Here is a 26,798-nt window from a genome sequence, read left to right on the forward strand (position 1 = left end):
GCCTTCCGCTACCGTCATATTTAACTAACTTCATATGTCCCCCAGATTTCTTCCTCCTTGTGTCCCAATGGTCCTGGAGCGTTGGTTCGTAGCTGCTCCCCTCGCCGTAGACTGCCCCCGGGCCTGCCGCGGCGTGCTGAAAGCTTTCCCTTGATAGCTTCGCACACAGTTCAGAGTGAAATGTTGACAAGCAATGAAGACGCCGCCATCGGCAGCCAAGAGACAAGCTCTTTCTGTTTGCTCCTACCTAGCTGCTCACCAGCAGCCACCACTGACATCAATGAACAGACAACGTGCACAGCCACGAAAGGAAGGAGACACTACAGCAGGACACAGAGGACGCAAGTCGAGGAAAGTACACACAGGCGTGTACAGGTACAAAGGGGAACACAGGTTGTAATGGGCACAAACTTAAAGGGGCATCATTACCCCCTTACACGCTACACACAAGCCTTACATCACCAAGCACAATGCTGGGGGCCCCCCAGAGCAGTATTGCTTGGGGGACACATGATGGCATTCACATATAAAAAAAAATAAATTTGGTTTAATTTTTTCAAGGTAATTTCTTGCTACGTTTTTTGGTATGTTCTCCTTCCCCTCCTTTTTCTGTTGCAGTGGTACTTACCTTGGATTCCAGATGTTTCTGCTGTTCTGCCCAGCACCTGAATTCCTCTTTGGATTGGTCAGTTACTCTTTGTGGTGGGAAAAACAGCTTCTAGAATCTTCTGATATTCTGCCCAGCACCTGGAATTGTTTCCTGATTGGCCACCAGGCCTCAGCGGCGGGAACATTTTTATTTAAAAATAGCCCATTTCGGCGGGTCCGGTACCAGTAGCAGCTTTTCCCAAGGACCAGCTCCCCTCCCCACTTGTTTAAATATACTCATACTTTTGTCGCAATATTTTATTAGTGGGCTTTTTGTCTCCCAGATATTGCTGGGTGGACGGGTTTATTAAATTTTTATTATTATATCTGCTATATTTTATTGGTTTTAAATTTTTATGGTTATTTTATATTTTTGATAATTTAATTTTTGATATATTTTTGAATTGTGTATTGTGCCATCATGCCAAGCGTGGGATGGAGTGTTGTAAAGCCGCTGCCACTGGACCCTGGAGCAGTGGAAACGTGTTCTGTGGAGTGACGCTTCTCTATCTGGCGGTCTGATGAACGAGTCTGAGTTTGGTGAATGCCGGGAGAACGTTACCTGCCTGACTGCATTGTGCCAACTGTAAAGATTGGTGGAGGAGGGATAATGTTATGCGGTTGTTTTTCAGGGTTCGGCCCCTTAGTTCCAGTGCAGGGAAATCTTAATGCTCCAGCAAACCAAGACATTTTGGACAATTTTAGCTTCCAATTTTGGGGGAACAGTTTGGGGTTCGGCTGTTTTCTGTTCCAGCCTGACTGAGCCCCAGTGCACAAGGTCCATAAAGACATGGTCGGTTGGCTGGTTAGAAGAACTTGACTGGCCGCACACAGTCTTGACCTCAACCCCATCCAACATCTTTGGAATGATCTAGAACAGAGATTGTTAATCAGACCCCCCTCCTCCAACATCAGTGTCTGACCACAAACGCTCCTCTGGTTAAATGAGAAAAAATTCCCACAGACACGCTCCAAGATCTTGTAGAAAGCCGCCAGAAGAGTGGAAGCTGTTTTACTGTAAAGGGAGGGGGTGTGATCGTTGGGGGTCCCACCATTGGAACCCCCCAGCGATGAGTAGAACGGTGGACCGAAAGTCCCCTGAAGTGCTCTATGTGGATGGAGCGTTGGAGCGCATACTCGGCCAGCGCACCATTCACCTCTATGGAGCTGCCGGAGACAGATAATAAATATAACTTTACGTGAGCAACAAAAAATAAAATAAAGCAGATTAAGAAAGCAAAAAAATGGGGATGAAATTAGGAAAAGAAAAAAAAACAAATCGATGTTTATTTAAACCTAGCAGTGTCCTGAAGGGGTTAACACAGGTACAGTAAACACAATGCCTAAAATTATTCCTATTTCTACCATTTGCCCTCTTTTACCTAAACAAAAATGGCGTCCTCTGCTTCTCCCCATCCACGTGACCTCGGATAAAGTCCTTACCCAGAGACCATAGAGTTGACAGCGAGTTTAGCGCCCCCTGGTGACCGGTGGAAGCAGCAACAGCGGTGCCTGACTGAGCAGAGAAAGGGAAATGGCGGCCGGCGGCGGCTTAGCCTGATCCTGAGGAACACCGGAGTGTGCGGAACTGCCGGGTGGTGCATGCTGGGCGTCCCGCAGGACAGGCCGCGGATAGGAGTAGGGACAGAGGCGGCCGTCAAGGAAAGAGCCGGAGCCTGCGCTTACCGGCCGCCGCTACAACATGGTGAAGACCCGGCGGAGCTCCCGGCAAGGCCCGGACGGGAGGTTCATCTCATCCCGCACCCGCTCCGGACAGAGGCGCCTGACCGGCAGGACGCAACCAGCCAAGGTAAAGTAGGGAGGAGGCGGTCTGAGGCCGCGGCCATTGTGTCTACACCGAGTCATGTCTGCTGCCTGCGCCTCACTACTGCTGTACTGTTATATTATATCACATTGTATATTATATTACATATTATATTGTATTACATTGTATATTATATTGTGTAGTGTATTTTATTATAGTGTAGGATATTCTATTGTAGCATATTATGATAGAAGATTATAGTATGGTATATTATATTTGGGATTATAGTGTATATTTCTAGACATCACATGTAGCAGAGTTGAGTTTGACTTTTGTACAACTAGCAGTGTTTTGTTTTGTTTGTTTTTTACGTAGGACTGCAGGTAAACTTACTGACTTTCCTTAGCACACTAATAACACGACAATTTCAGCTCTGCTGCATCTGATACAGTAGAGCCAAGTTTGTCCTTTGCACTGCTGGTGTGGATACCACTATGGGTTTACATAGAACTGCAGGTTCAGTCTTCTCAGTTGTTACTGTGCACAAGGCAATGACAAGCTCGGCTCTGCTACATCTGTCCCTACATATGACTCCCTTATACTATACATAATGGTAAGGCTGTTGCTTGATGACTATTTGGGCCACCCGGGGTGCAGGTTGTTGTGCCGCTTTGCCCTCCTTAAGTTGTCACTTTGCCCCTTGTTGGCTCTCTATGGCACTAGAATGTGAAGTCATGTGACCTCTGAAGGTGCCTGATGGGGTAAATCTTGTGTTGGTCTGGGATGGGCCTGATATTCTTCATGACTATATTGAGGAAAGTCGTGTTTGTGTATAGTGTACGGGCTTGTCAGGGCTTTGTGCCCATTGTGGTGTGGGTGTAGTGTGGGCACAGCAGGTGCTTGTTGTGTGCCCGGATCTGTCTGCAATTCTACAAAAGAACAAAAGTTTCAGTCTTGTGTGTGAGGAGCCGGCAGCTGAGCGCCCTCTCTGGTGGATGTGGGCATTACACCGGTGATACATTTGTATACATTTTACCCGGCAGGTATCAATCAGACCTGTGACAACTGGTTTTCTCAGACAACACCTTACATATTACTTCACTCTCCTAGCCGGAGCCTCCCTGCAATTACTCCACTGCAGGAGACATCTATACAAATAAAGTTTTTTTTTTTTGTTTCTCACCCCCTCCTCCTCTGTTGGACGTGAGTTACAACTTGTTTGGCTGCTGCTCAGATCTTGCTCTCCTCTCACTCACCCAGATCTATACCTATTTAGTAGCGGTTTCCGTCCTGCGTCTGTCAGCATGCTGGGAGTTATAGTTTTTCAACAGCTGTAAAGCGACTGATGTGAAGTGATTGGTAATGTCATAGGTTTAGGCGTTGGACTTCAGCAGCAGGAGGTTGTGCAGACAGGAATCCGAAAATCCACTTCAGAGAGAGGAGCCCTCAGGGTACACAGACTTGCAGGACGGATCAGTGGGGCTACCAGGCTGGTTGTTGGTTTACGGTGCCAGTCACTATGCCGCCCCTGAGCCCCATATTTACGTAGTTGATGTGCCATTGTCATGCTGCTTGCTTTATCGCTTGGTCTATAACATTAGGGACGTGTATATTATACATCTGGGTCGTTACGTTTGTTATTGTCATGTACAGGGTGGCACTGGCTTGGCAGAGGGTGGGATGTACATTTGATGTGAATGGCAGATCTTGGAGCGTGCGAAGAACGGCCGCTAGTGTTGGATCTGACGCTTTTCTCTGTGCACGCTGATCTGACCCGGAGAAATTGCCGCCCACCATTGTGATCCACCCGCACTGAAGACATAGAGGAAAATACTGCAGAACTTCTGGCCAAGTGCTTTAATAACGTTATGCCGGTGACGGCGCCATGTTCAGCTCCAGATCTAGGGTTGATAAACGTGGACGTGGTGGTGACGGAGCCTGTCCATGTGCCGCTATATAGGCTCTCTGAGAGGCAATACTTCCTATTGTGGGATACAAATGTCCACATCTGTGTCTCCTGGATACTGGATTAATTTCTATGCACTTTGTATGCTAGATCCATACACACGCATGTAATGTGCAGCCCTGCGATTGGTTCGTTACATGATGTCCCATTAATTTACATGGGTCTTGTCAATTTTCTTGCGTTCCTGATGACTGAGACTTGTGTTTTACATGCGGTGACCACCACAATAGTCTGTCTGCTGTATTTATTACAGCTCGGATCAATTTCTGTTACGTGGCAGAAACAATTCACTGACGACACTGCTGTCGTGTCCTTCAGGGTGTGTTCACGCGGCGCGGTCAATCTGTTTTTTGCTGCGATTTTTCACAAGAAAAACAATAACTGATTGATCTGTGAACATCCTTTTATATTGCTGGATGTGTATGAAGAGGTGCACAGCAGTAATGTGTACTGAGCCCAAAAACTGCCCATACGTCAATTGTTCATTACAGTGGATGATAAAAATGTAACTGAGGACACCAGATTGGTTCAGCAACATGATCTTCAATTTACAGATATCAGATACCTTCGTTGCCTGAAAATATTTATTTCTATCATGTAAGCACATTTTAAATGAATCCTGATCTAATTGGACACCTTTTTAAGAATGTTTTCTATGGATGTCTAGTGGCTCCTAACGTAAACACCGGTTTTGGTTCTCTGTCCAATGGCCCCCACATTGTCATGTAAAGGGCCCTTCCCTAGATGTAACAACGAGCATGTTGAGGCATCTGATAAAAGGATCTGTCAGCTCTGCTGTGTGGTGTGGTATGGAGGATCTGTCAGCTCTCCTGTGTGGTGTATTATAGAGGATCTGTCAGGTCTAATGTGTGGTGTAGTATAGAGGATCTGTCAGTTCTATTGTGTGGTGTAGTATAGAGGACATGTCAGCTCCCCTGTGTGGTGTAGTATAGAGGAGCTGTCAGCTCTCCTGTGTGGTGTAGTATAGAGGATCTGTCAGCTCTCCTGTGTGGTGTAGTATAGAGGATCTGTCAGCTCTCCTGTGTGGTGTAGTATAGAGGATCTGTCAGCTCTCCTGTGTGGTGTAGTATAGAGGATCTGTCAGCTCTGCTGTGTGGTGTAGTATAGAGGATCTGTCAGCTCTCCTGTGTGGTGTAGTATAGAGGATCTGTCAGCTCTCCTGTGTGGTGTAGTATAGAGGATCTGTCAGCTCTCCTGTGTGGTGTAGTATAGAGGATCTGTCAGCTCTCCTGTGTGGTGTAGTATAGAGGATCTGTCAGCTCTCCTGTGTGGTGTAGTATAGAGGATCTGTCAGCTCTCCTGTGTGGTGTAGTATAGAGGATCTGTCAGCTCTCCTGTGTGGTGTAGTATAGAGGATCTGTCAGCTCTCCTGTGTGGTGTAGTATAGAGGATCTGTCAGCTCTCCTGTGTGGTGTAGTATAGAGGATCTGTCAGCTCTCCTGTGTGGTGTAGTATAGAGGATCTGTCAGCTCTCCTGTGTGGTGTAGTATAGAGGATCTGTCAGCTCTCCTGTGTGGTGTAGTATAGAGGATCTGTCAGCTCTCCTGTGTGGTGTGGTATAGAGTAGCTGTCAGCTCTCCTGTGTGGTGTGGTATAGAGGATCTGTCAGCTCTGCTGTGTGGTGTAGTATAGAGGATCTGTCAGCTCTCCTGTGTGGTGTAGTATAGAGGATCTGTCAGCTCTCCTGTGTAGTATAGAGGATCTGTCAGCTCTCCGGTGTAGTATAGAGGAGCTGTCGGCTCTCCTGTGTGGTGTAGTATAGAGGAGCTGTCGGTTCTCCTGTGTGGTGTAGTATAGAGGAGCTGTCGGTTCTCCTGTGTGGTGTAGTATAGAGGATCTGTCGGTTCTCCTGTGTGGTGTAGTATAGAGGATATGTCGGCTCTCCTGTGTGGTGTAGTATAGAGGATCTGTCAGCTCTCCTGTGTGGTGTAGTATAGAGGATCTGTCAGTTCTCCTGTGTGGTGTAGTATAGAGGAGCGGTCAGCTCTCCTGTGTGGTGTAGTATAGAGGAGCGGTCAGCTCTCCTGTGTGGTGTAGTATAGAGGATCTGTCAGCTCTCCTGTGTGGTGTAGTATAGAGGATGTCAGCTCTCCTGTGTGGTGTAGTATAGAGGATATGTCAGCTCTCCTGTGTGGTGTAGTATAGAGGATCTGTCAGCTCTCCTGTGTGGTGTAGTATAGAGGATCTGTCAGCTCTCCTGTGTGGTGTAGTATAGAGGAGCGGTCAGCTCTCCTGTGTGGTGTAGTATAGAGGAGCGGTCAGCTCTCCTGTGTGGTGTAGTATAGAGGAGCGGTCAGCTCTCCTGTGTGGTGTAGTATAGAGGAGCCGTCAGCTCTCCTGTGTGGTGTAGTATAGAGGAGCCGTCAGCTCTCCTGTGTGGTGTAGTATAGAGGAGCCGTCAGCTCTCCTGTGTGGTGTAGTATAGAGGAGCGGTCAGCTCTCCTGTGTGGTGTAGTATAGAGGAGCTGTCAGCTCTCCTGTGTGGTGTAGTATATAGGATCTGTCAGCTCTCCTGTGTGGTGTAGTATATAGGAGCTGTCAGTTCTCCTGTGTGGTGTAGTATAGAGGAGCTGTCGGCTCTCCTGTGCGGTGTAGTATAGAGGATCTGTCAGCTCTCCTGTGTGGTGTAGTATAGAGGAGCTGTCATCTCTCCTGTGTGGTGTAGTATAGAGGAGCTGTCAGTTCTCCTGTGTGGTGTAGTATAGAGGAGCTGTCAGCTCTCCTGTATGGTGTAGTATAGAGGAGCTGTCAGCTCTCCTGTGTGGTGTAGTATAGAGGATCTGTCCGCTCTCCTGTGTGGTGTAGTATAGAGGATCTGTCAGCTCTCCTGTGTGGTGTAGTATAGAGGACCTGTCAGCTCTCCTGTGTGGTGTAGTATAGAGGATCTGTCCGCTCTCCTGTGTGGTGTAGTATAGAGGATCTGTCAGCTCTCCTGCGCGGTGTGGCATAGAGGAGCTGTCGGCTCTCCTGCGCGGTAACACCCATATGTTGTTTTATTCATACATTTTCAGGAGGAATAACAGAGGAATGGCACAATTCGGAATTCTAAGAAAAGGTGTTTGAGAATTTTTTTTATTGGAAATACGGTTGTGTAATAAAGCAGACTTGTCAGGAGAGGTGACAGATAATCTTTACAGTGAGTTTGTCACCAGTACAGACCCTTTTAACTTTAACCCCCAAATGGGTTGGGGGTGCTTTGTTTGTCTATGTATTGAGTAGGGCCTTTTGAACACATTTGTACCTCCCTTATATACTTTAGTGTTTAGGATGTGACCGTAGGATTTTCGGCTGGTTGAGGCTTCACATTTCTGTGAGTTTGGCGCACTGTCATCTTTATTTTTGTGTCTCCTCCCCCTCTAGACATTTTGATGGCTTTTGGTAGTTGTAGTGAGACTTTCCTAGATGTATAGAATTTTAGTTATGGGGCCCAGGGGGAGATCAGCGGTGCAGTGTGTGGATCGGGTGCCGTCTGCTAATGTTACGTTCCCGACTCTCTCCATACGAGTTCATCTGGGGCCAGCACAAAATTCTCACATGTAAACAATGGAGCAGAGTCAGCCGGCAGCCACGTGAGCCGTCCTCTAATGCTGCACATATGTGCAATATACACACTGTGCTGGTGATGATCAATGCTCTGTCACAACCCCCCCCCCCCCCCCATAGACCATTGTGATATAACTACCAGCTTCTATAAATCTGTCTCCATCTTCTGTGCTGTTTAAGGCAATCTATTGTCCTGTGTTATCAGCCATTTCAGTCTGGAACGAGGCTTGCTTCAATGTTCTGCAATTGGACGACTAGTTTTTTTATAGGTTTGAAACGGCTTTGGAGGTGACTAGAGAACACTATGGAATCATTTCCCCTGCAGACTCCAGCTGGGCACTGCTGGTAGTGGGAGACCCTGTGATTAGATTATTTTTGGGAGACCCTGCTAGCAAAAAAAAAAAGTTGTAATAAGTGGACAGCCTCCTGTTTAATGTAATGTCTATGGGATCTTAAGGTTCGCGTTGCAGACGTTTTCCGCGTGTGACTGCACGCCTAACACGTTTCTCTGGTCTGCTTGGATTTTTTGTGGATCTCACATTCCAGATACTCTGTAGACACCAGCTTGTTCTCCAGCACGATGTGAGGCAGATGGCGAGGTCGGGCTCTCCGTGACCAGCTTTACCCTTGGACTGTTTATTGCCCATCTGGCACCACACATGACTTCTACATCTGGTCTATGACACTGCATACGGCACCATAGTGTGAAATATCGATGTGCTCATACCTGTAGTACTGCCGCTTACAATGAAGTGAGGACAAGCGGTTTATCACAGACCTTTTAGGCTATGTTCACACGGGGTATTTTGCCGAGTTTTTGGACGCGGAAACCACGTCGCAAAACTCGGCAAAAACGGCCCGAGAACGCCTCCCATTGATTTCAATGGGAGGCGTCGGCGTCTTTTTTTTATTTTATTTTTTTTCCCGCGAGCAGTAAAACTGCCTCGCGGGGAAAAAGAAGCGACATGCCCTATCTTCGGGCGCTTCCGCCTCTGACCTCCCATTGACTTCAATGGGAGGCAGGAGAAAGCGTATTTCTCGCTGTTTTATGCCCGCGGCGCTCAATGGCCGCGGGCGAAAAACGGCGCGATAATTGCCGCGAAAATCGGCGTGCAGGGAGAGGAATATCTGCCTCAAAGTTCCAAACGGAATTTTGAGGCAGATATTCCTCCCCCAAAATACTCCGTGTGAACATAGCCTTAATGTGCAACTTTTTTTACGACTTTATCTTTACAAAATTTGCATGTATGTCTCTCGCACGACTCCATGTATGCCTATCGATTGCAGCTCCTGGGTGATTTTATTTTAGAGCAGTCACACGGTAAGAAGTCTATGGGCTCTTTCACACGCTCATGTAACGGCTGCGTACGACCGCTGAGTGTATGGTGCCACAATAAGGCACCCCATTTCTATGGGGCCATACTGTTGCTGCTTATGGCTCTGTTTCCACACTGGCATACAGAGGTTTTTTTTTTTTTTTCTGCCATGCTCCATCGGATGCCGTGTTAGAGATATTCTACAGGAGAAGCTTTGCTCCTTAGTACGGCGCTACTATATGGAGGCAGCGACGTATACAACCATATGGCACCATACGAGCTCCGCTCACCACGCATCGTCGGATAGTTCTACATGTTTAGCGTCTCGCGGCAGAGAGTCCATGTGAGAACAGACTCTGGATACTTATCACAAATCTCTGCAAAGTAAATTTATCATAAATTTACACTGACGTCAACTACGCAAGCAGCAGTGTGTGCCGGCGCTCCAGATGTAATATAGCATGTCCTTCCAGCCGCCAAAAACGAGCGGGTTTCTTTTTTTTTTGTTTAATTGTGACTGAGGGTCTTCTGTGCAGATGATCACACCACATATATTTATAGTTTCTTTGGGAAGGGGAAGACGACGACATTAGACCACATGACATTAAAAGAATCTACGATTTATTCTTGTGGTATCAAATTAAAGGGGTTCATTAGGATAGGCCGTTAATATCAGATGGTTGGGGGTCAGACTCCTGGCACCCCCCATGTTCAGCCATTTGTTGGGGGTTCCGAGTTTACAGGCACCGCGCCATACACTTACGAAGCGGCTGTGTCTGGAATTGTAGTTCTGGTACCATTCGTGAGAATAGGGCAAAGCTGCAATCCCAGGCACTGCCACTACGCATGCATACGGCGCTGTGCCTAATAAACACTGAAAAATCTGCTGCGACCACTGCTGTGGCCACTTCAGTCATCTGATCGGCAGGGGTGATGGGAGTCAGACACCCACCGATCTGACGTTGATGGCCTATCCTAAGGATAGACCATCATTATGAAATCCCCCGAGATCCCCTTTAATGGGATTACCTGGTCATCTCACCTACCGGTAAAGTCCCTTTTGAAGCAGTCTCATTTAATGGATAAACATCTTGAAAACAGAATTGGATTTTTATTTTTTTTACTGATCCTAAGGGGGTGTTCACAGGGAGGTTTTTTTAAAGCGGAAACTGCACCAAATAACGGGCGTATACGCCTCTTATTGAGGGAAAAAACACTTGTGGGGAAAAAGGGTCGTGCCGTTTCTTCGGGCGTTTCCGTCCGTGACCTATTGACGTCGATGGGAGGCAGACAAAGTGGTTTTCACTGCGTGTTTTTTTTTTTTTTTTTTTTTTGCCCATGGCGCTTAATCGATGCGGCCAAAAAACGCGGCAAAGAGTGCAGGCAGGTCAAAATCTGCCTCAAAATTCCTGATGGAATTTTGAGGCAGATTTTTCTGCGTGAACCCCTGTTCTAAAGAATTTGCTAGAGGAAAATAGACTAAGCCGTGTCCTTGGACTTTGTACAGTGGCAAACGGAGTCCCTGTAGTTCTGTATTGTGCCTTAGAGACTCTGTGCCGCCCTGTAGTGAATCTCTGATGTCCCAGGTTTGCCCCTATAAGCAATCCTGTGATTCGCTCGTGTACGTGGGCTCTGAGACTGCTGGGGTTTGCTGGGCTCCTGCCGCTCTGTATAACCGCTGCATGGCTCTGAATGTGTTAATGATTTTCTCTCCGCTTCTCCTCCATCTAAAGAACAATGAATAATAGATTTTGCTGGACTGATCCTTCAGTGGGAACCACCAACAATCTGTCTGAGGCCCAGCAAACCCTCCGTCAAGAGTTGCCATAGGGAGCACCGTGCCAAAGGTGCCAGGCAGCAGCTTTATACTCTCTGCTTTATTTAAATAAAATGCCAGAGCCAGACATGCGGGTTAATGTAGGAATTGGGGGTCGATACAATCCTCAATCTAACTGCTATCTGGGTATACATTGTACACAGGAGACTGCGTGGGGGTCTCCCTCCCCCATTTGATGGGCGTTCAGTATTGTAATCCATCCAGCAAGCTTGAGTGAATATAAGTGAAAACAGAAAAGTAAAATCGCTGAGTGTTTCTGACCGGGAAATATTCTGTCGTCAGCTAGAAGTGATGTATGAGGAAATCCAAATCAGAGGCATAAGTTAAAGCTAAACCTGTAATTGGGGGGGCCCCCAACCATGGCGTGACCGTGCTAGAGTCCTCATATGGGTCAGAGGGGGAGTTGGGCCCCAGAGGTACCTGGCTCTGGTTGGACTGCAGCCCCTACCAGAATAGGAAAGGACTATTCGCTCTGCTTCTGCTGCATCGTTCCTGCTGTCTCCCAGTTTTATTAATGTCTGGGCAAATCTCATCCTGGTCCAGGCACCAATAACGACCGGTTGTAGGGCCGAGTTCACACAGGAAACACACTGCAGTCGGTTATGTGAGCCTGTTTTATGTCACTTGAGGACCCCTGTAGTCAGAATAAAGCTTATTTAGTGATGCTCCTTCTTGTGCACCTTCTCTCTTCTCGAACAGTAAACATTTTTTTGTTCCCTAATCATCAGCCGGCACAGTCCCTCCATAACTTTCCCAATAATCACAGCATTTTCTCAGCAGCTCTTCTAACATCCCCAGTACTCCCTTCCCCAAACTTACCCAGTAGTGACGGAAGCCCCCCAAAGTGGACAAAACCGCATCCCGTCACACAAGCACTACAGGCTCCCTCCCCAAATAGTCGCAGCAGTGCCCCCCTTCGATTAGTGAGCAGATCTTGTTAGTCGCCATGTGGACCTGGCAACAGTGTTATCCAACACATCCTGAGATGACCAGGAAAAACTAACGGACGGCAGTCATAGACGCCGTCGCAAACTATTCCCGCCATCTTGCGTTCCCTCTCTACGTCCGGCCTTTCCTGCACACAGTGAGTCTTCCGGTCACCGTGCACAGCCCTTCCCGGCGCCCTCGTCCCCAGCATCGCTGCCTGCAGACCTTTTTATGAACATTAAACATCGATTTCAGAGATGAACTGTTGCAGAATTCACTAGGCAGATCCAGTATGTGGGGCAGCACGTGGCTGATGTGGAGGTCAATAATGAAAGCATGGTGAATGCCATTGCGGTAGACCGCCAAGATCTAGAGGAACATTCACTTGCGAAAAGCAAATTTGAGAATCAGAGGGTCCCCTGAGACGACTATTCACTTCACTGACACGGCCGCTACCTGGTTAAAAGCACTGCTACTACAGGTGGATATCATTCTTTTATGGATGGACTGCGTTCACAGGGCCCTTGCTAGGCCTAGGACCAGTCATCCCTAGGAATGTTGTCCTTTAAGCTTTACTATTTGGAGGTATAAGATCAACTATTGGGGGCCGCAAGGAATTTACAGACTCTTCTGGGAGTACAACCTAATCAAGTTGTCTGCCGACTTAGCACCCTCCACAATGGACCATCGTTGAGCGATGAGACCCATCACTCTTGCACCGTAAAAGGCTCAGGTACGGTACCGCTTTACGCTTGCCTTGCTGTAAATATCACAGACGCGCTACAGAAGTGTCAGGATTCTGAATAGACATGACATCCTGGCTGGAGGTAATGTATATTCACTGTCAGGACACTGCAGTAACGTTATAGTGTGTGTATGCGGCTGCACATAGCGATCTAGCTATATCGCTATGTGCTGTATAAATGAATGGAGAGAAGTGTATGACGCGGATTGGTCACTGATTGGTCAGCGTCATACACTTCTCTATACAACGCCCACTTGGTCATATAGTAAAATACGGCCAGTTGTTCATTAAGAAACTCATCAGCATAAAGCTAATATAGGTCATAACTCCGTCAAAAATGATCGTTTTTCTAAATAAAAAACACTGCTGTAATCTACATTACAGCGCCGATCACATTATGTACAATATAGGCCACTTATAATGTGGTGACAGAGCCTCTTTAAGCTTTCATAACGGGTGACTTCTTGCTAAAACGTCTAGGATCAAGCGGGAGCACACGGCAGCTCAGGCTCGCTTAGGAAATGAGTGAGCCAGATTGTTTTTGGCCCACAAACGGCCCCTCAATATATTTATTTAGGGCAGTAAAAGGTTAGGCTACAATTAGATGCTGTTCTGTCTCACAAAACAGAGGAAGCATTAAAGAGGCTCTGTCACCACATTATAAGTGCCCTATCTCCTACATAAGGAGATCAGCGCTATAATGTAGGTGACAGTAATGCTTTTTATTTAAAAAAACGATCTCTTTTTACCACTTCATTAGCGATTTTATGCTAATGCGTTGCTTAATGCCCAAGTGGGCGTTGTACAGGGGAGTGTATGACGCTGACCAATCAGCGTCCTGCACTTCTCTCCATTCATTTACTCAGCGCATGTAGGAGATAAGACACTTATAATGTGGTGGCAGAGTCTCTTTAAAGAGGCTCTGCCACCAGATTGTAAGTGCCCTATCTCCTACGTAATCTGATCGGCGCTGCAATGTAGAGAACAGTGGTTTTTATTTTAAACTATCATTTTTGAGCACGTTATGAACAATTTTAGATTTATGCTAATTAGTTTCTTCATAGACAACTGGGCGTTGTAAAGAGGAGTGTATGACGCTGACCAATCGGCGTCATACACTTCTCATCGTTCGTGAGATCACGCTGTGCGTGCAGTGAAAGAAGCTGGACTGGAACGATGAGAAGTGTATGACGCCGATTGGTCAGCGTCATACACGTCTCTTTACAACGCCCAGTTGTCTATGAAGAATCTAATTAGCATAAATCTAAAATTGTTCATAACTTGCTCAAAAATGATTGTTTAAAATAAAAACCACTGTTCTCTACATTACAGCGCCGATCATATTATGTAGGGGAGAGGGCACTTATAATCTGCTGACAGAGCCTCTTTAGGATGGGCCCAGTCCAAATATAAGTGGGACGACAAGCCAGATAAGCTTTTTGCCCAAAAGCTGATGGCTAGAAGCTGTAGTAACCATGTGCACCAAATTCAAACAAGAGAAGGTCAATCGACCTCCAAATCTAATAGCATATATAAGGCTTTTCGGGAGTATTCGGCCTCATGTGCACGACTGTAGCCGTGGGAACAGACGGCTGCGGAGTGTCATCCGCGGGGCGTCCGCAAATCACCCACTGTGTCCACATTGATTCCAGTGAGCCAGGACCGCAAATGCAGCCTGTATAATGACATGTCTGGCTTTTTTTTTGTGGTCTGGGCTCCCGGCCAATTCACCGACCGTATAAACCACGGTCGTGTGCCTAGGCCCATAGAAAAGAATGGGTCTGCAATTTATCCGTATTTTGAGGAAGAACTGCGGATGCAAAAACACGTGCGTGAGACCTTACACGGCCCTTCCACCTGCGAACATTGTATTTTAGTATTTTTATTTTTTTAGTTTGAATAGGGAAGTCGCAGATGAGGTAGTAGAGTTGGTCACCAAACAATTAAAGAGGCTCTGTCACCAGATTTTGCAACCCCTATCTCCTATTGCAGCAGATCGGCGCTGCAATGGAGATAAGAGTAACGTTTTTATTTTTTAAAAATGAGCATTTTTGGCCAAGTTATGACCATTTTTGTATTTATGCAAATGAGGCTTGCAAAAGTCCAAGTGGGCGTGTATTATGTGCGTACATCGGGGCGTTTTTACTACTTTTACTAGCTGGGCGTTCTGATGAGAAGTATCATCCACTTCTCTTCAGAACGCCCAGCTTCTGGCAGATCACGCTCCAGGTCCTGCATCGTGTCAGACGAGCGAGGACACCGGCACCAGAGGCTACAGTTGATTCTGCAGCAGCATCGGCGTTTGCAGGTAAGTAGCTACATCTACTTACCTGCAAACGCTGATGCTGCTGCAGAATCAACTGGTGCCGATGTGGCCGATGTGTCCTCGCTCGTCTGACACGATGCAGGACCTGTGAGTGACGACACAGCGTGATCTCTCGAGAACACGCTGTGTCTGCACTGCCAGAAGCTGGGCGTTCTGAAGAGAAGAGGATGTTACTTCTCGTCAGAACGCCCAGCTAGTAAAAGTAGTAAAAACGCCCCGATGTACGCACATAATACACGCCCACTTGGACTTTTGCAAGCCTCATTTGCATAAATACAAAAATGGTCATAACTTGGCCAAAAATGCTCGTTTTTTAAAAATAAAAACGTTACTGTAATCTACATTGCAGCGCCGATCTGCTGCAATAGGAGATAGGGGTTGCAAAATCTGGTGACAGAGCCTCTTTAAAGTTGGTCCATCAGGCCCTGGCGTTTTACCTAACTGCTTACTCCAAAACGTTTTCTGCTCCGCTGATTCCACATATTAAGAATTTTTGCAACAGTCTTCTACAGTGATATATAGCGTGCCATCTAAATTCCTGACTCAAAATTCCAACCGCCGACCCCACACCGATTTTAACTATGAGGGGGTTTAAACAAGGATGTCCCTTACCACCAGCACTATTTGCGCTTGCCATGGAACCCCTCTCGATGTTGATACGCTCTAATCCGAATATCTTGGGGGTACATATTGGCTCCTCAGTACAGTCAGTTTATTTGCTGTCTATATGCTCTTATCGTTTACTAAACCACACTTCCCAATTTACCTCAACTTCTTGACCAATTCTCCAAGGTTTCGGGTATTGCTTTAACTCCTCTAATCGACGACCATTATTCTACAAATGACCTGCAGATGTGTACATCTATAACACAAGACCTGAAACGTTGGGACACTCCACTTCTTTCTTGGTGGGACAGAGTACAGAACATTAAAATGGTTGTCCCACCTCCACTTCCTCAGCTATTTACAACGTTGCCTGTCCCTGTGATCCTACCTGAACATTTCAACGAGACCTCATCCATTTTATATGGGCTGGAAGAATGCCCCCGCATTAAAGTATCTATAATGTTTTACCACAAGAGAGTAGGGGGGCCGTCCTGAATCTTAAGAATTGTAGGGCAGCCATGTTGGCACAACTAATGTTGATTCACAATCCTGCTTCGGCGCCATTGTAGGTTAAGACGGAGTCTGAGCCGTTCACAGGTGCGTATGGTAAAGAAACGCCAAAATTGCAGGAATGCACCTACACATTTTTGCATGCAAGTTAAATTGCGGCTTATATAGGTATATAATTTTTTTTTTTACCCCCTATAGAAATTCTAAGCCTGTGTTTGCACGTCACAGTCAAAGTGCGCAAAATTGACCACAACGTGTGTAAATCTTAACCCTATTCAGTAATTAGAGTTTTCTGAAATTAATCTAATGCGGTAACTTGTTGGAAATGGTAGTTTATGGCGACTGTCAGTGGATGAAAATTTATTTTATGACTGATGGAAATAATTTCACCCATCAGAAATGCATTGGACATTCCCCTCTAGTGATAATTATCGCTCTGACTGTAGAGAAGCGGTCAGCGGATTTTACACTAAAGATTGGGTACGGACAGGATAGGGACGAGGTAAAATGTATGCCCTTTTATTGGTTGTGTGTGGGGCAAGTGATTGGTTTAACTTATGACGCAGGGATCTGGACGCTGGCCAACATCAAGGCTTTATAGGCCATAAACACCTTATTTTTATTTTTTTTGAAGGGAAACAACCCCCAACCCCCAACTTTAACAAATGTTCACAATACCCCCCCCCCCCCCCGGATTATTTGCATATTTACAGCCATACATGGACAGGAGGAGGATCACTGCTTCTCTTCCGCTCCCTGCGTGCTGCCATTTCCCCCTGCTGCTCGCTCTCCTCCTCCTCCACAGCCTGAAGTGGGACCTGCAAATATATGCGACTCACCCATAAACCTACTTCTCCCACTTCATCTGGCTGGAGCTATGATCCCGGTCTTGTTTAGCTATAAAATGACAGATCGCAGTTGCTGTGACCTAAACTACGGTAAGTTAGAGCCGTTCCTATCCAGAATGTATCAGATACTTCCTTGGCTACTAAACATTCCTGCCAGGCTCGTACTAAATAGGGATAAGGTTAAAGGACCATGCGGGACCCCCTTAGTCAAGGACTGTTTTGGGGGTATCCACATGTCTCATATTAAGAGAAGTGTAGTCTTAGATAAAAATGTGTGAGTTAAAAATCTGCTAAAACTCTCTCTACCCAAGAGGGAGCAGTGGTTTCGCGTAACTCTGTTATTGAGAGGACGGGTCTAGTCTTCAATGGGTTGTGAGTAGCTGCTGCTTTCCCTTCGGTGGAGTTATCCTCATCTTGTATATTACTCCAATGTCCTCCATTCCTGTTAACCAGTATAGTGAAGGCTCTCTTTATGGGACCGTATCCTTCTCAGGTAATGCCACTCATGGGCACTGTAATCTGTGCCACGTTAAGGTGTATTAATACTTCAATAGAAACTGCACTTTCATCCAACTTTTCATGTCCGAGACCTATCAAAAGCCTGGGTCGACGCGGTTCCAGGTGCTCAGACCCCCACCGTTGCTGAAACGAAGGTACAGAAGTGATCAGCTGTGCGCTTTGCTCTCTCAGCTGTGATTCACGCTCCTCGTCAGGCTGAAGATGCCTCTCGTGGAACCTCTATGTCCCATCTTACTGCAGTTTCCACCTCTTAGACAGGAAAACACTGTGGCGCTTGTTTTCCGCTGCGTCCCCCCTGCGGTCCTTGCATTATCTTCAATGGACGCGGGCGAAAAACTCTTTCCCCCCCCAAAAAAATTAATTCTAAATTCCTCAAGATCCCGGCGACCTGTCCTAGAAATCCTACCATGTGGCATTTTCCCTAAACTTACAAGGTCGCTTGCAATTTTCTTTCCCAAAGGAAACTATTGAGGTTCTGCTAATGGCAAAATATTACTACAAATCGTGTGGGAATCTATTGATGTGAGGCTAAAGCCTGAGGACTGTTTGGAATTGGCTGAATTTTTCTTTTGTATTAAAACCAATCCTATGCTGAGAATACATTTTGACAGCATGCATGTGTTTCTCCTGTCTCTACAGAAAGATGCCTGCAGTGATGCCAGTTTGAGTGACAGCCAGTTATCTCCTCCAGCCAAGCGAGCTTGTAACCATGCTGAGCCTGTCCGAAAAGAGAGTCCAAAACCTCGTGCCGCCAAACAGCGGGAGGCATGGAGTATGTCAACCAGGAGATCCAGGTAAATATCCCACAATACAATGTCATCTGTGTAACCTCGTGCGTCGCTGAGCTCGTACATCACTGTGGATGTGAGGAACGTGACGGGAGATCGTTTACAAAACCTTGACCGTAAATCAGAAATCGCAGCCGCCAAAGGTTTTCCAGCTGACATGTCAAATTGTCTATATACACTGGATGCCCAGAAGTATGTGAACCCCCTCCTAATTATTAAGTTCAGATGTTTCAGCCAGACTTATTGCAAAATAGTGTAAAAAAAAATCAAGCATACAGCCATGTATTGGTTACCTTATTATTTTTACACAATTTTGTTTCTGCTGAACTCTGAAAACCCTTTGTTAGATAGTTGGAGAACTTTATTATACATTATATAATTAGTTTCAATTCCTCACTATTTCCAAGATCTCTGCTTGCTGTTATGAAAGAGTCTTGTCACTAGCTTCATTTACATGAAAATGGAAAAATCCTTTAGCCGGTTTGTTGAGCATGTTATATCTATAGCGGGATGTAGATGGGTGGCTTTCACACGCCTGATGCTGCTTATCTCAAGGAGACAAAGGATCTGATGGGTGAAAATTAAACTTTTTTTAAACATTGAGGTGAAAACTGAATGGGTTTTCCCCATAATCCATGTTTATTCCCTATCCACAGGATAGGTGATAAATATCTGATCTGCGGGTTGTTTGGCCACTGTGACCCTCACTGATCACGAGAACGGGCTATCCTTGCCGTTCCTGTGCAGCGCATATGAATGGAGCGGTACTGTGCATGCTTGGCACCGCTCCAGAATTGTCTGATCTCTGGGGGCCCCACCAAATTTGAGAATGGGCTCCTGAACCCCCAGATCCTCCTAACCGCACTCGCGCATTGAGAAAGACCTTGAATGGAGCGGTTGTCTAGCATCCGCACTGCTGCTCCTTTCAATATCTATGGGACTAACGTAAACAGCCGAGTACTGTACTTGGCTGTTTCCATCATTCCCGTGGAATTTGAATCGAGCAGCAGTGCGGATGCTTGACAACCGCTCCATTCAAGGTCCTTCTCACTGCAGGAGTGCGGTTAGGAGGATCCGGGGGTTCGAGACCCCGATCAGACTATTATCACTTATCCTGTGGATAGATTGTTGATTCTGGGAATACTCCACATACAAAGACATGTTACCATGTTGTATTTTGGGAACAGTTTGGGGTTCGGTCATTTTCTGTTCCAGCAAGACTGTGCTCCAGTGCACAATGCAAGGTCCATAGAGACTTAGTGTGAGGAGGTTTGTGTGGAGGATCTGGAATGGATGCAAAGAGTCATGACTTCAACCCTGTCCAACCTCAGGCCCTCTCCTCCAACATTCGTGTCTAACTTCACAAATTCTATTCTGGATGAATGTGCACAAATTCCCACAGAAACACTCCAAAATCTTGTAGAAAGCCCCCAAAAGAGTGGAAGCTGTTATCTGCAAAAGGGAGCCCAACTCCATATTGATGCCTATGGTTTTGGAATGGGATGTACAACACTCTCTCATATAGGTGTGATGGTCAAGTGTCTACATACTTTTGGCCAGATGGTGTAATAGGCCGTCAGAAGTTGGTGTGAAATCCAAAGTTGGGTAATTGTTTTACTTACACAGAGTGTCTATTTAACTGCAGTGGCCATTTTTGCAGAAGTAACAATTTTGATCAGTTTCTCAGAAACTGAAGGTGAAACGTCTTGTTATTGATGGTCATGTGGTCAGTCTGTTCTATCAATAACCACACGACCGTTTTACCATCCTAAAATGACAACTAATATATCTGCCCTGGTATATGCTGTGGGTATTTTAGTAAAACTGGAGACTATACAAATCCATAATCCATCACGATCTGTTAGGCGACATTCACACGGGGTCACGTGTGGGCTGATAAACGAAACTCCTTTAAAAACACTTTTTTTTTTTTTTTTTTATTTGAGCTGTTTTTCAATGACTGATTTGAAGCGTTTTTGGAGGGTTTTTTTTTCCCCTGTGTTTGACCGCATTGAGTTTAAAGAAATGCACGTCATGTAAAACGTTCTAAGAATTGGCGCTTCTTTAACGACCCAGACATTTTACGTTTTTATTTATTAAACATTTAGTGTGTGGGTGATTAAACATTGTTCAAATTTTTTTTATTTTTTTCACGAGTCAGGAAATATTATAAATTAATTCTAATTTATAATACTACCCATTTTTGGTCACTACATGGAGCTATTCCCAAAATTGCAGCTTTGCAAAATTGGGTAAAAAGCCCTCGCTCTAGTGAGCTCTCAGCATCCCCCCCTCCTTTATCCTGGCTAGTGCCGGGATAAACGAGGGGTTTGAACGGTCTAACCTCCTACACTGTGTGTCGCCATTTTTGGAGCTAACACACAGTGTAGTAGGTTTACATACACTAGTAAACACACACAAACACGAACATACATTGAAATCTCTTACCTGCTCCTGCCGCCGCGGCTCCCTCCGGCCCGTCCGCTCCGTTTGCTGCCGCTGGTCCAAGTGCACAAATCCGGAAGCCGCGACCGGAAGTAGTAATATTACTGTCCGGCTGCGACTTCCGGTCCACAGGAAAATGGCGCCGGACGGCGCCAATTTCGAATTGGACTGTGTGGGAGCGGCGCATGCGCAGTTCCCACACAGACGCCGTACACTGAAGTCAATGGGACGGGAGCCGTTCGCAGTCCCTATGGGACTGTGGCTGCCGTATTCCATGTCTGTATGTGTCGTTAATCGACACAGACAGAAATGGAACAAAAAATGGCAGCCCCCATAGGGAAGAAAAAGTGTAAAAATAAGAAAGTAAAACACAAACACACAAATGAATATAAACGTTTTTACTAAAGCACTAACATCTTTAACATATAAAAAAATAATTTGTGATGACACTGTTCTGTTAACAATAAAATAGTTCTGTTTCACCACAGCTATAACTTTTTTATTTTTCCATCGATTTGAACGGTGTGCGGGACGAGCTGTAGGTGTTATTGTTACCATTTTTTTATGTACAATTTTTTTTATTTTTTTTTATCACTTTTTTCAGCGCTACGGTGACCAAAAAACAATGATTCTGGTGTTTTTTTTAATTTTATTTTTTTACACTGCGAGTTAAATAATTGTATATTGTACTAGTTCGGACTTGTACGGATGTGGTGATACCAATTTTTTTAAAATATATTTTTAGCTTTTGTAAAATGGGGGAGTTTTTTGAACGTATAATATTTTTGTACTTTTTTTTTTTTTATTTTTTTTTTTTACACATTTTATTAGTCCCCCTGGGGGACTTGAACCAGCGATCGTTAGTATTGCAGTATAGTGTAATTTGTACAGGCTTCTACTAAGCCATGCCAGAGGCATAGCTTAGCAGAGGCAGACAGAAGGCAGCCCTGGGGGGCCTTCATTAGGCCCCGCGCTGCCATGACAACCATCGGCGCCACCCGATCGCGCTGCGGGAGGGGCCGTTGGGCTGTCTGAGGGGGCCGCCCCCTTCCTCCTAACCGTTTAAATGCTGCGGTCGCTGTTCCTGGCTATTAGAGCAGCGTGTCAGCTGTAATACACAGCTGACCGCAGCAGTGTATGGAGCGGGCTCCAAACATCCCCCCTCCGCTCCATGACATGTATTTTCGTCATGGGTCCTTAAGGGGTTAAAACACGCAAGTTTAGTTTACACATAAAAAAAAATAAAAAATAAGCGTGCTGTAACGACGGTGTATTCCCATTAAAGTCAAAAGGAAGCTTTACCCCTTAAGGACACGGCCAATTTTCGCTTTCAGGACAGAACAAGTTTTTTACATTTCCCTCTTTGCGTCCCAACGCTCATAACTTTTATTTTTTGTACGACGTAGTTGTATGAGACTTTTGTTTTTTGCGGGGCGAGTTGTACTTTATGTAGGTACCATTTTTTTGGTACAAATACATTATCGTTCAATTTCTATACATTTTTATTTTGGCAAAAATGCAGAAAAAAAAGCAGTTTCCCTGCAGTTTTAATATATATTTTTTTTTTTTACACCCAACACCGATCATCATAAATAATGTTATACATTTGTTGTACAGGTTGTTACGGTCGTGGCGATACCAAATATGTCTCTTTAATGTTTTGGGACTTATATTTTAAAAAGTTTATTTATTATAAAAAAAATGTGTTTCTGTGTATTTTTTTTTACTTTTTTATTTATTTATCATTAATTTCTTTTACATTCATTTAACTTTTTTTTTCTTTTTTTTTAAATCCCATAAAGGGATTTATCATTTTTTATTTTGTAACTGTAATGTACTGGCATAGATCTATATGCTAGTACGTTAGCCTGTGTACTGATTGTACACAGGCAGTTGATAGGGCATACCTCAGTATGCCCTAACAGGAAATATGTTCAGACAGCCCTGGGGTCCTTCAATTGACCCTGGGCTGTCTGGCCATACGAGTTGTGGGCTTTGATCGCGTCAGTTATTTTCTGTGACGCGATCAAAGTGCAGTCCCCCCTCCTTCAACGCCGCGATCAGCTTTCATTGCGGAGTTCAAAGGGTTAACAGCGGAGAGAGGATGTTTCTCTCCGCTGTCAGAGCAGGGCCGTGGCTGTGTATTACAGCCGTTGTCCTGCTCTCGATCGCGCGCACAGACGGCTGTCACACAGGACGAGAATGCTCGTCCTAATGCGCTCAGGTCGAGCATTCTCGTCCTGTGTCCGTAACCAGTTAAAGGTGTTTTCCCACGAGTGACATTTATGACATATCCGAAGGATGTCCGATAGATGTGGGTCCCACCTCTGAGACCTGCATCCATCTCTAGAACAGGGCCCCCTAAGCCCTATTCTAGCTTTTTGTGCTCACGCTGACTCCCGGCCAAGTCAGGATTTACAAAAACAACATAACTCGCATGCTGCGCTGTTTCCGTAACTACTATTCAGTACTATCGGAGTTACGGAAACAGCCCAGCAAGTTAAGCTGTTCCTGATTACATGGTCGGCAGTTACAGAAACAGCTTAACTTGCTGGGCTGTTTCCGTAACTCCGATAGTACTGCATAGTAGTTACGGAAACAGCGCAGCATGCGAGTTATGTTGTGTTCGTAAATCCTGACCATGTAAATCGGGAATTGGCCGGGAGTCAGCGTGAGCACAAAAAGCTAGAATGGGGTTTAGGAGGCCCCATTCTAGAGATGGATGTGGGTCCGACCCCTGTGAGCCGCACCTATCTGACATTTATGATGTATCTTGTGGATATGTCATAGATGTCTCTGATGGGGAAAACCCCCTTTAAGCCAAGCGTTTTTATTGTTTTTCTGTGCGTAGAATGACAAATACAGTGAACAAGGCCCTACCATACTGGTTATAATGGATCTGTTTTGATGGTCGTTAATCCTGTAAAACGGAAGCCATGATGCCAGTGTGAACAGAGGCTTTGGAGAGTTGGTGCATCTCCTAGAATGTGTTTATATTTTTTTTTATAAATGAAAAGGGCTGTACAGAATAAGAAAAACCTAGGCGGCCTTCTTCCTGTTTAGGCCGGGTTCACACAGTTTTTTTGCAGGCTGAAAATCTGGCTCAACATTCCATTTGGAATTTTGAGGCAGATTTTGCTGTACCTGCACGCCGATTTTCGCTGCGTTTTTTGCCCGGGCCATTGAACGCTGTGAAATACGCTTTCTCTAAACGCCCGAGGATAGGGCACGTCCCTTCTTTTTCCCGCGAGACTGTTTCTCTGCTCGCGGGAAAAAACGCATCTGCCTCCCATTGAAATGAATGGGAGTAATTTTCGGCGCGTGTTCTGACGCGGTTTCCGCGTCAACTCAGTGTGAACTCCCCCTTACAGTGACACTCCCAGCCACAGGTTGTGTTTGGTTTTACAGCTCAGCCCCATTTACTTCACTGGAACTGAGCTGCAATACCAGACACAACCTATTCACAGGTGTGGCGCTGTTTCTGGAAGACAGCAGCCATGTTTTTCTTATTCCAAGCGACTCTCTTAAGACAAATGAGTTGCAGTAACGTTTGGACTGCAGACTAATCCTGCGCTGTTTTTTTATCTTAGGTTATTGTCTCAGTCTGGTGCTACTTTACCAAACAGCCACAGCAGTCTATGTGAGTATTTCTACTGATCCATGTTTTATTACATCTAAAAAAATAATAATAATAAAAAGTGGCACTTAAGGCCTTAAGTAAAAATATCCTCCTGGTTTATGTGTACAGCTCCTATGCAGATCTTTGTGTCTCCGTGGTTACAAACCACAAACAAAGCCTTGACTGACCACTTATTTTTTTTTAGTTTAACATTTACATGAGGGCTATCTAGAATTTTTTATTTTTTCTATAACTCTTTTTGCTTATTTTTATAATGGCTTTTGTGTTTTACTGTAGCTCTTAAAAGCCGTCGCGTGGAGACGGAGGGCAACGTTGACCATTCCTGCATTAATGGAGATCGAGAGGTCCGAAGAAGCTGCAGATCGAAGAGTAACCGATTTGAAAGCTTGAACCAGAGTTTGCTGTTTGATCAGCTTGTGAACAGGTGCGTTGACCAATCACTAGTGTCCGTCACTAATAAGCACGGACAGTTACTGCCCCCTGGTGGCACACCTTGACATGCACAGGTACTGTGTGACAGGCCACTGTATGGGTAGTCTTATCTTTATAATGTCATGGCCTATTACTGATATGCTATAAAGTTCTGATCAGGGGGTTTGACATCTGGGCCCCCTGCCGACCACTGGTACAAAAGGTTAAAGGCTCAGTACACTTTATGTAAGCAATTTATTTTTATTAAATGCATGTATTTAGTGTTTTTAGGAAATTATCAAAATCACTTATTAAAAAATTTCACTTTTTACTGTACGGTTTCTATGCGTCCTGTGTGCGTCCTGCTGAAATAACGGAATCGGCTGAGACAGAATGATACGGCTTCTATGTATATGGGATGCATAAAAGCTGTATCTTTAATAAATTAAAAAAACTTTGTGATTTTGAAAGTTGCTTAAAAACATAATTATAATTTTTTTCTTTACAAAAGTGTACATAGTCTTTAAGGGTCCCTACAACTCTGCAGCGTTCCGGACCACCACTGGCCACCACCACAGCGTTCCTGACCACTATATAGAGAACTGCAGTGTAGTACAGACCTGTCCTCTCTCCTGCGTGGTGTAGTATAGAGGACATGTCTGTATACCCCATAGAATAACAACTCTGGAGCATCTTTTTTCTCTGCGTTGTCGTTCCTCTGTTTATTCCTTCTCAACAGTAATAAATATATTGGTAACTGGGTGTCATCATTCCACATGTCAGTGGGCCGAGTCCCCCCCCCACACAGTCCGAGGCCTAATGCAAACATCTGTTTATTTTCCTCTGGTGCGATCTGCAGTTTTGTGGATAGCCCACAGCTCCATTCATTTCTATGTCCTCATGCACACGATCGTGGTTTTCTCCGGGCCTTGCTGGAGCGGCGAATCTGTAATTCAAAAACGTAAGATGTCATTTTATGGTCCGGATTTGCGGCTTCAGAAACTGGTGGAGTCTAATTCTTTTTTTTTCTTTTTTTTTTCTTTGCTGATCTGTGAATTCTCATGACACACGGATGCATAACAAAAGGTTTTTATGCAGACAAATGGACCGCCGCGGTTCCGTGGCTTTGCGGCCTGCTAAACCATTACTGTTCTGTGCTTGTGGCCTTATTGTCCATATTTGCGGATCATGTGACCTTGTCGGGGGTTTCAGATCTGTAGGGAAGGTTTTTTTTTTCAGACACATGGACCACAAATCCAGACCTCAGAGCCTTGGTTTTGCGGTCCGCATATCACCACGGTCGTGTGCGTTAGGCCTTAGGGTCCTATTAAACGGGCAGATGCGCTTTCGTGAAGTAGCGACCAGTGATGATTTAGCGAGTCGTTTACATTCAACAGACTGTCTATTACATGTGACTATAATAGCTAAAGACGTTCGGCGGTTACTGTGATCGTTGCTTGTTCACCCGCCTCATCTCTACACCGCTCATGACTGGAAGATTTCTGATGTAGATGAGGGGATGTGGCAGCGACTAACGATAACCTTTCACCCAGCTGTGGCCGAATCACAAACACAACGACTTCTTGTTGGTTGTTCGATCGTTGCACGCTATTACACGTGGCGCTTTATCTCTTACGTTGTTAGTAGTAGAATTGCTCCATCTTATAGGGCCTTCACTGTGTCAGAGGGGATGTGGGATTGTATTCTTCATTTTCTTAGGTCTTTGCTGCTTGTGCTCTTTCCCTGCATGCGTACACGTAATATCATCATTTTACATACATACAATAGGTCTTAAAGCTTCTCCACACGTAACGGATTTGCTGCGTATTTTCCATCTGGATTTGCTGACCGAAAATACGCCGCAGAATACAGTAGCAGGAAAGTCGGTGAGATTTACAAAAAATCTCATCCACGCTGCGTGAAATTTCTGACCAGAA

General features: G+C 45.3%; 1 protein-coding gene across 2 annotated transcripts in view; it reads left to right on the forward strand.

Moving 5' to 3' along the window:
- The first annotated feature begins 2,126 nt into the window (after positions 1 to 2,126).
- ATAD2B (ATPase family AAA domain containing 2B) overlaps positions 2,127 to 26,798 on the forward strand; it is a 117,350-nt gene continuing 92,678 nt past the window's right edge. For both annotated transcript variants that reach the window (XM_075861032.1, XM_075861034.1), the window contains exons 1-4: positions 2,127 to 2,458; positions 18,217 to 18,371; positions 24,401 to 24,450; positions 24,727 to 24,874. In XM_075861032.1, coding sequence (XP_075717147.1) covers positions 2,351 to 2,458; positions 18,217 to 18,371; positions 24,401 to 24,450; positions 24,727 to 24,874 — 461 coding nt within the window. In that variant the 5' untranslated portion in view covers positions 2,127 to 2,350. The remainder of the gene's footprint in view (positions 2,459 to 18,216; positions 18,372 to 24,400; positions 24,451 to 24,726; positions 24,875 to 26,798) is intronic.

The sequence above is a fragment of the Rhinoderma darwinii genome, chromosome 4, assembly GCF_050947455.1.
Source record: "Rhinoderma darwinii isolate aRhiDar2 chromosome 4, aRhiDar2.hap1, whole genome shotgun sequence".
NCBI classification, from domain to species: domain Eukaryota; kingdom Metazoa; phylum Chordata; class Amphibia; order Anura; family Rhinodermatidae; genus Rhinoderma; species Rhinoderma darwinii.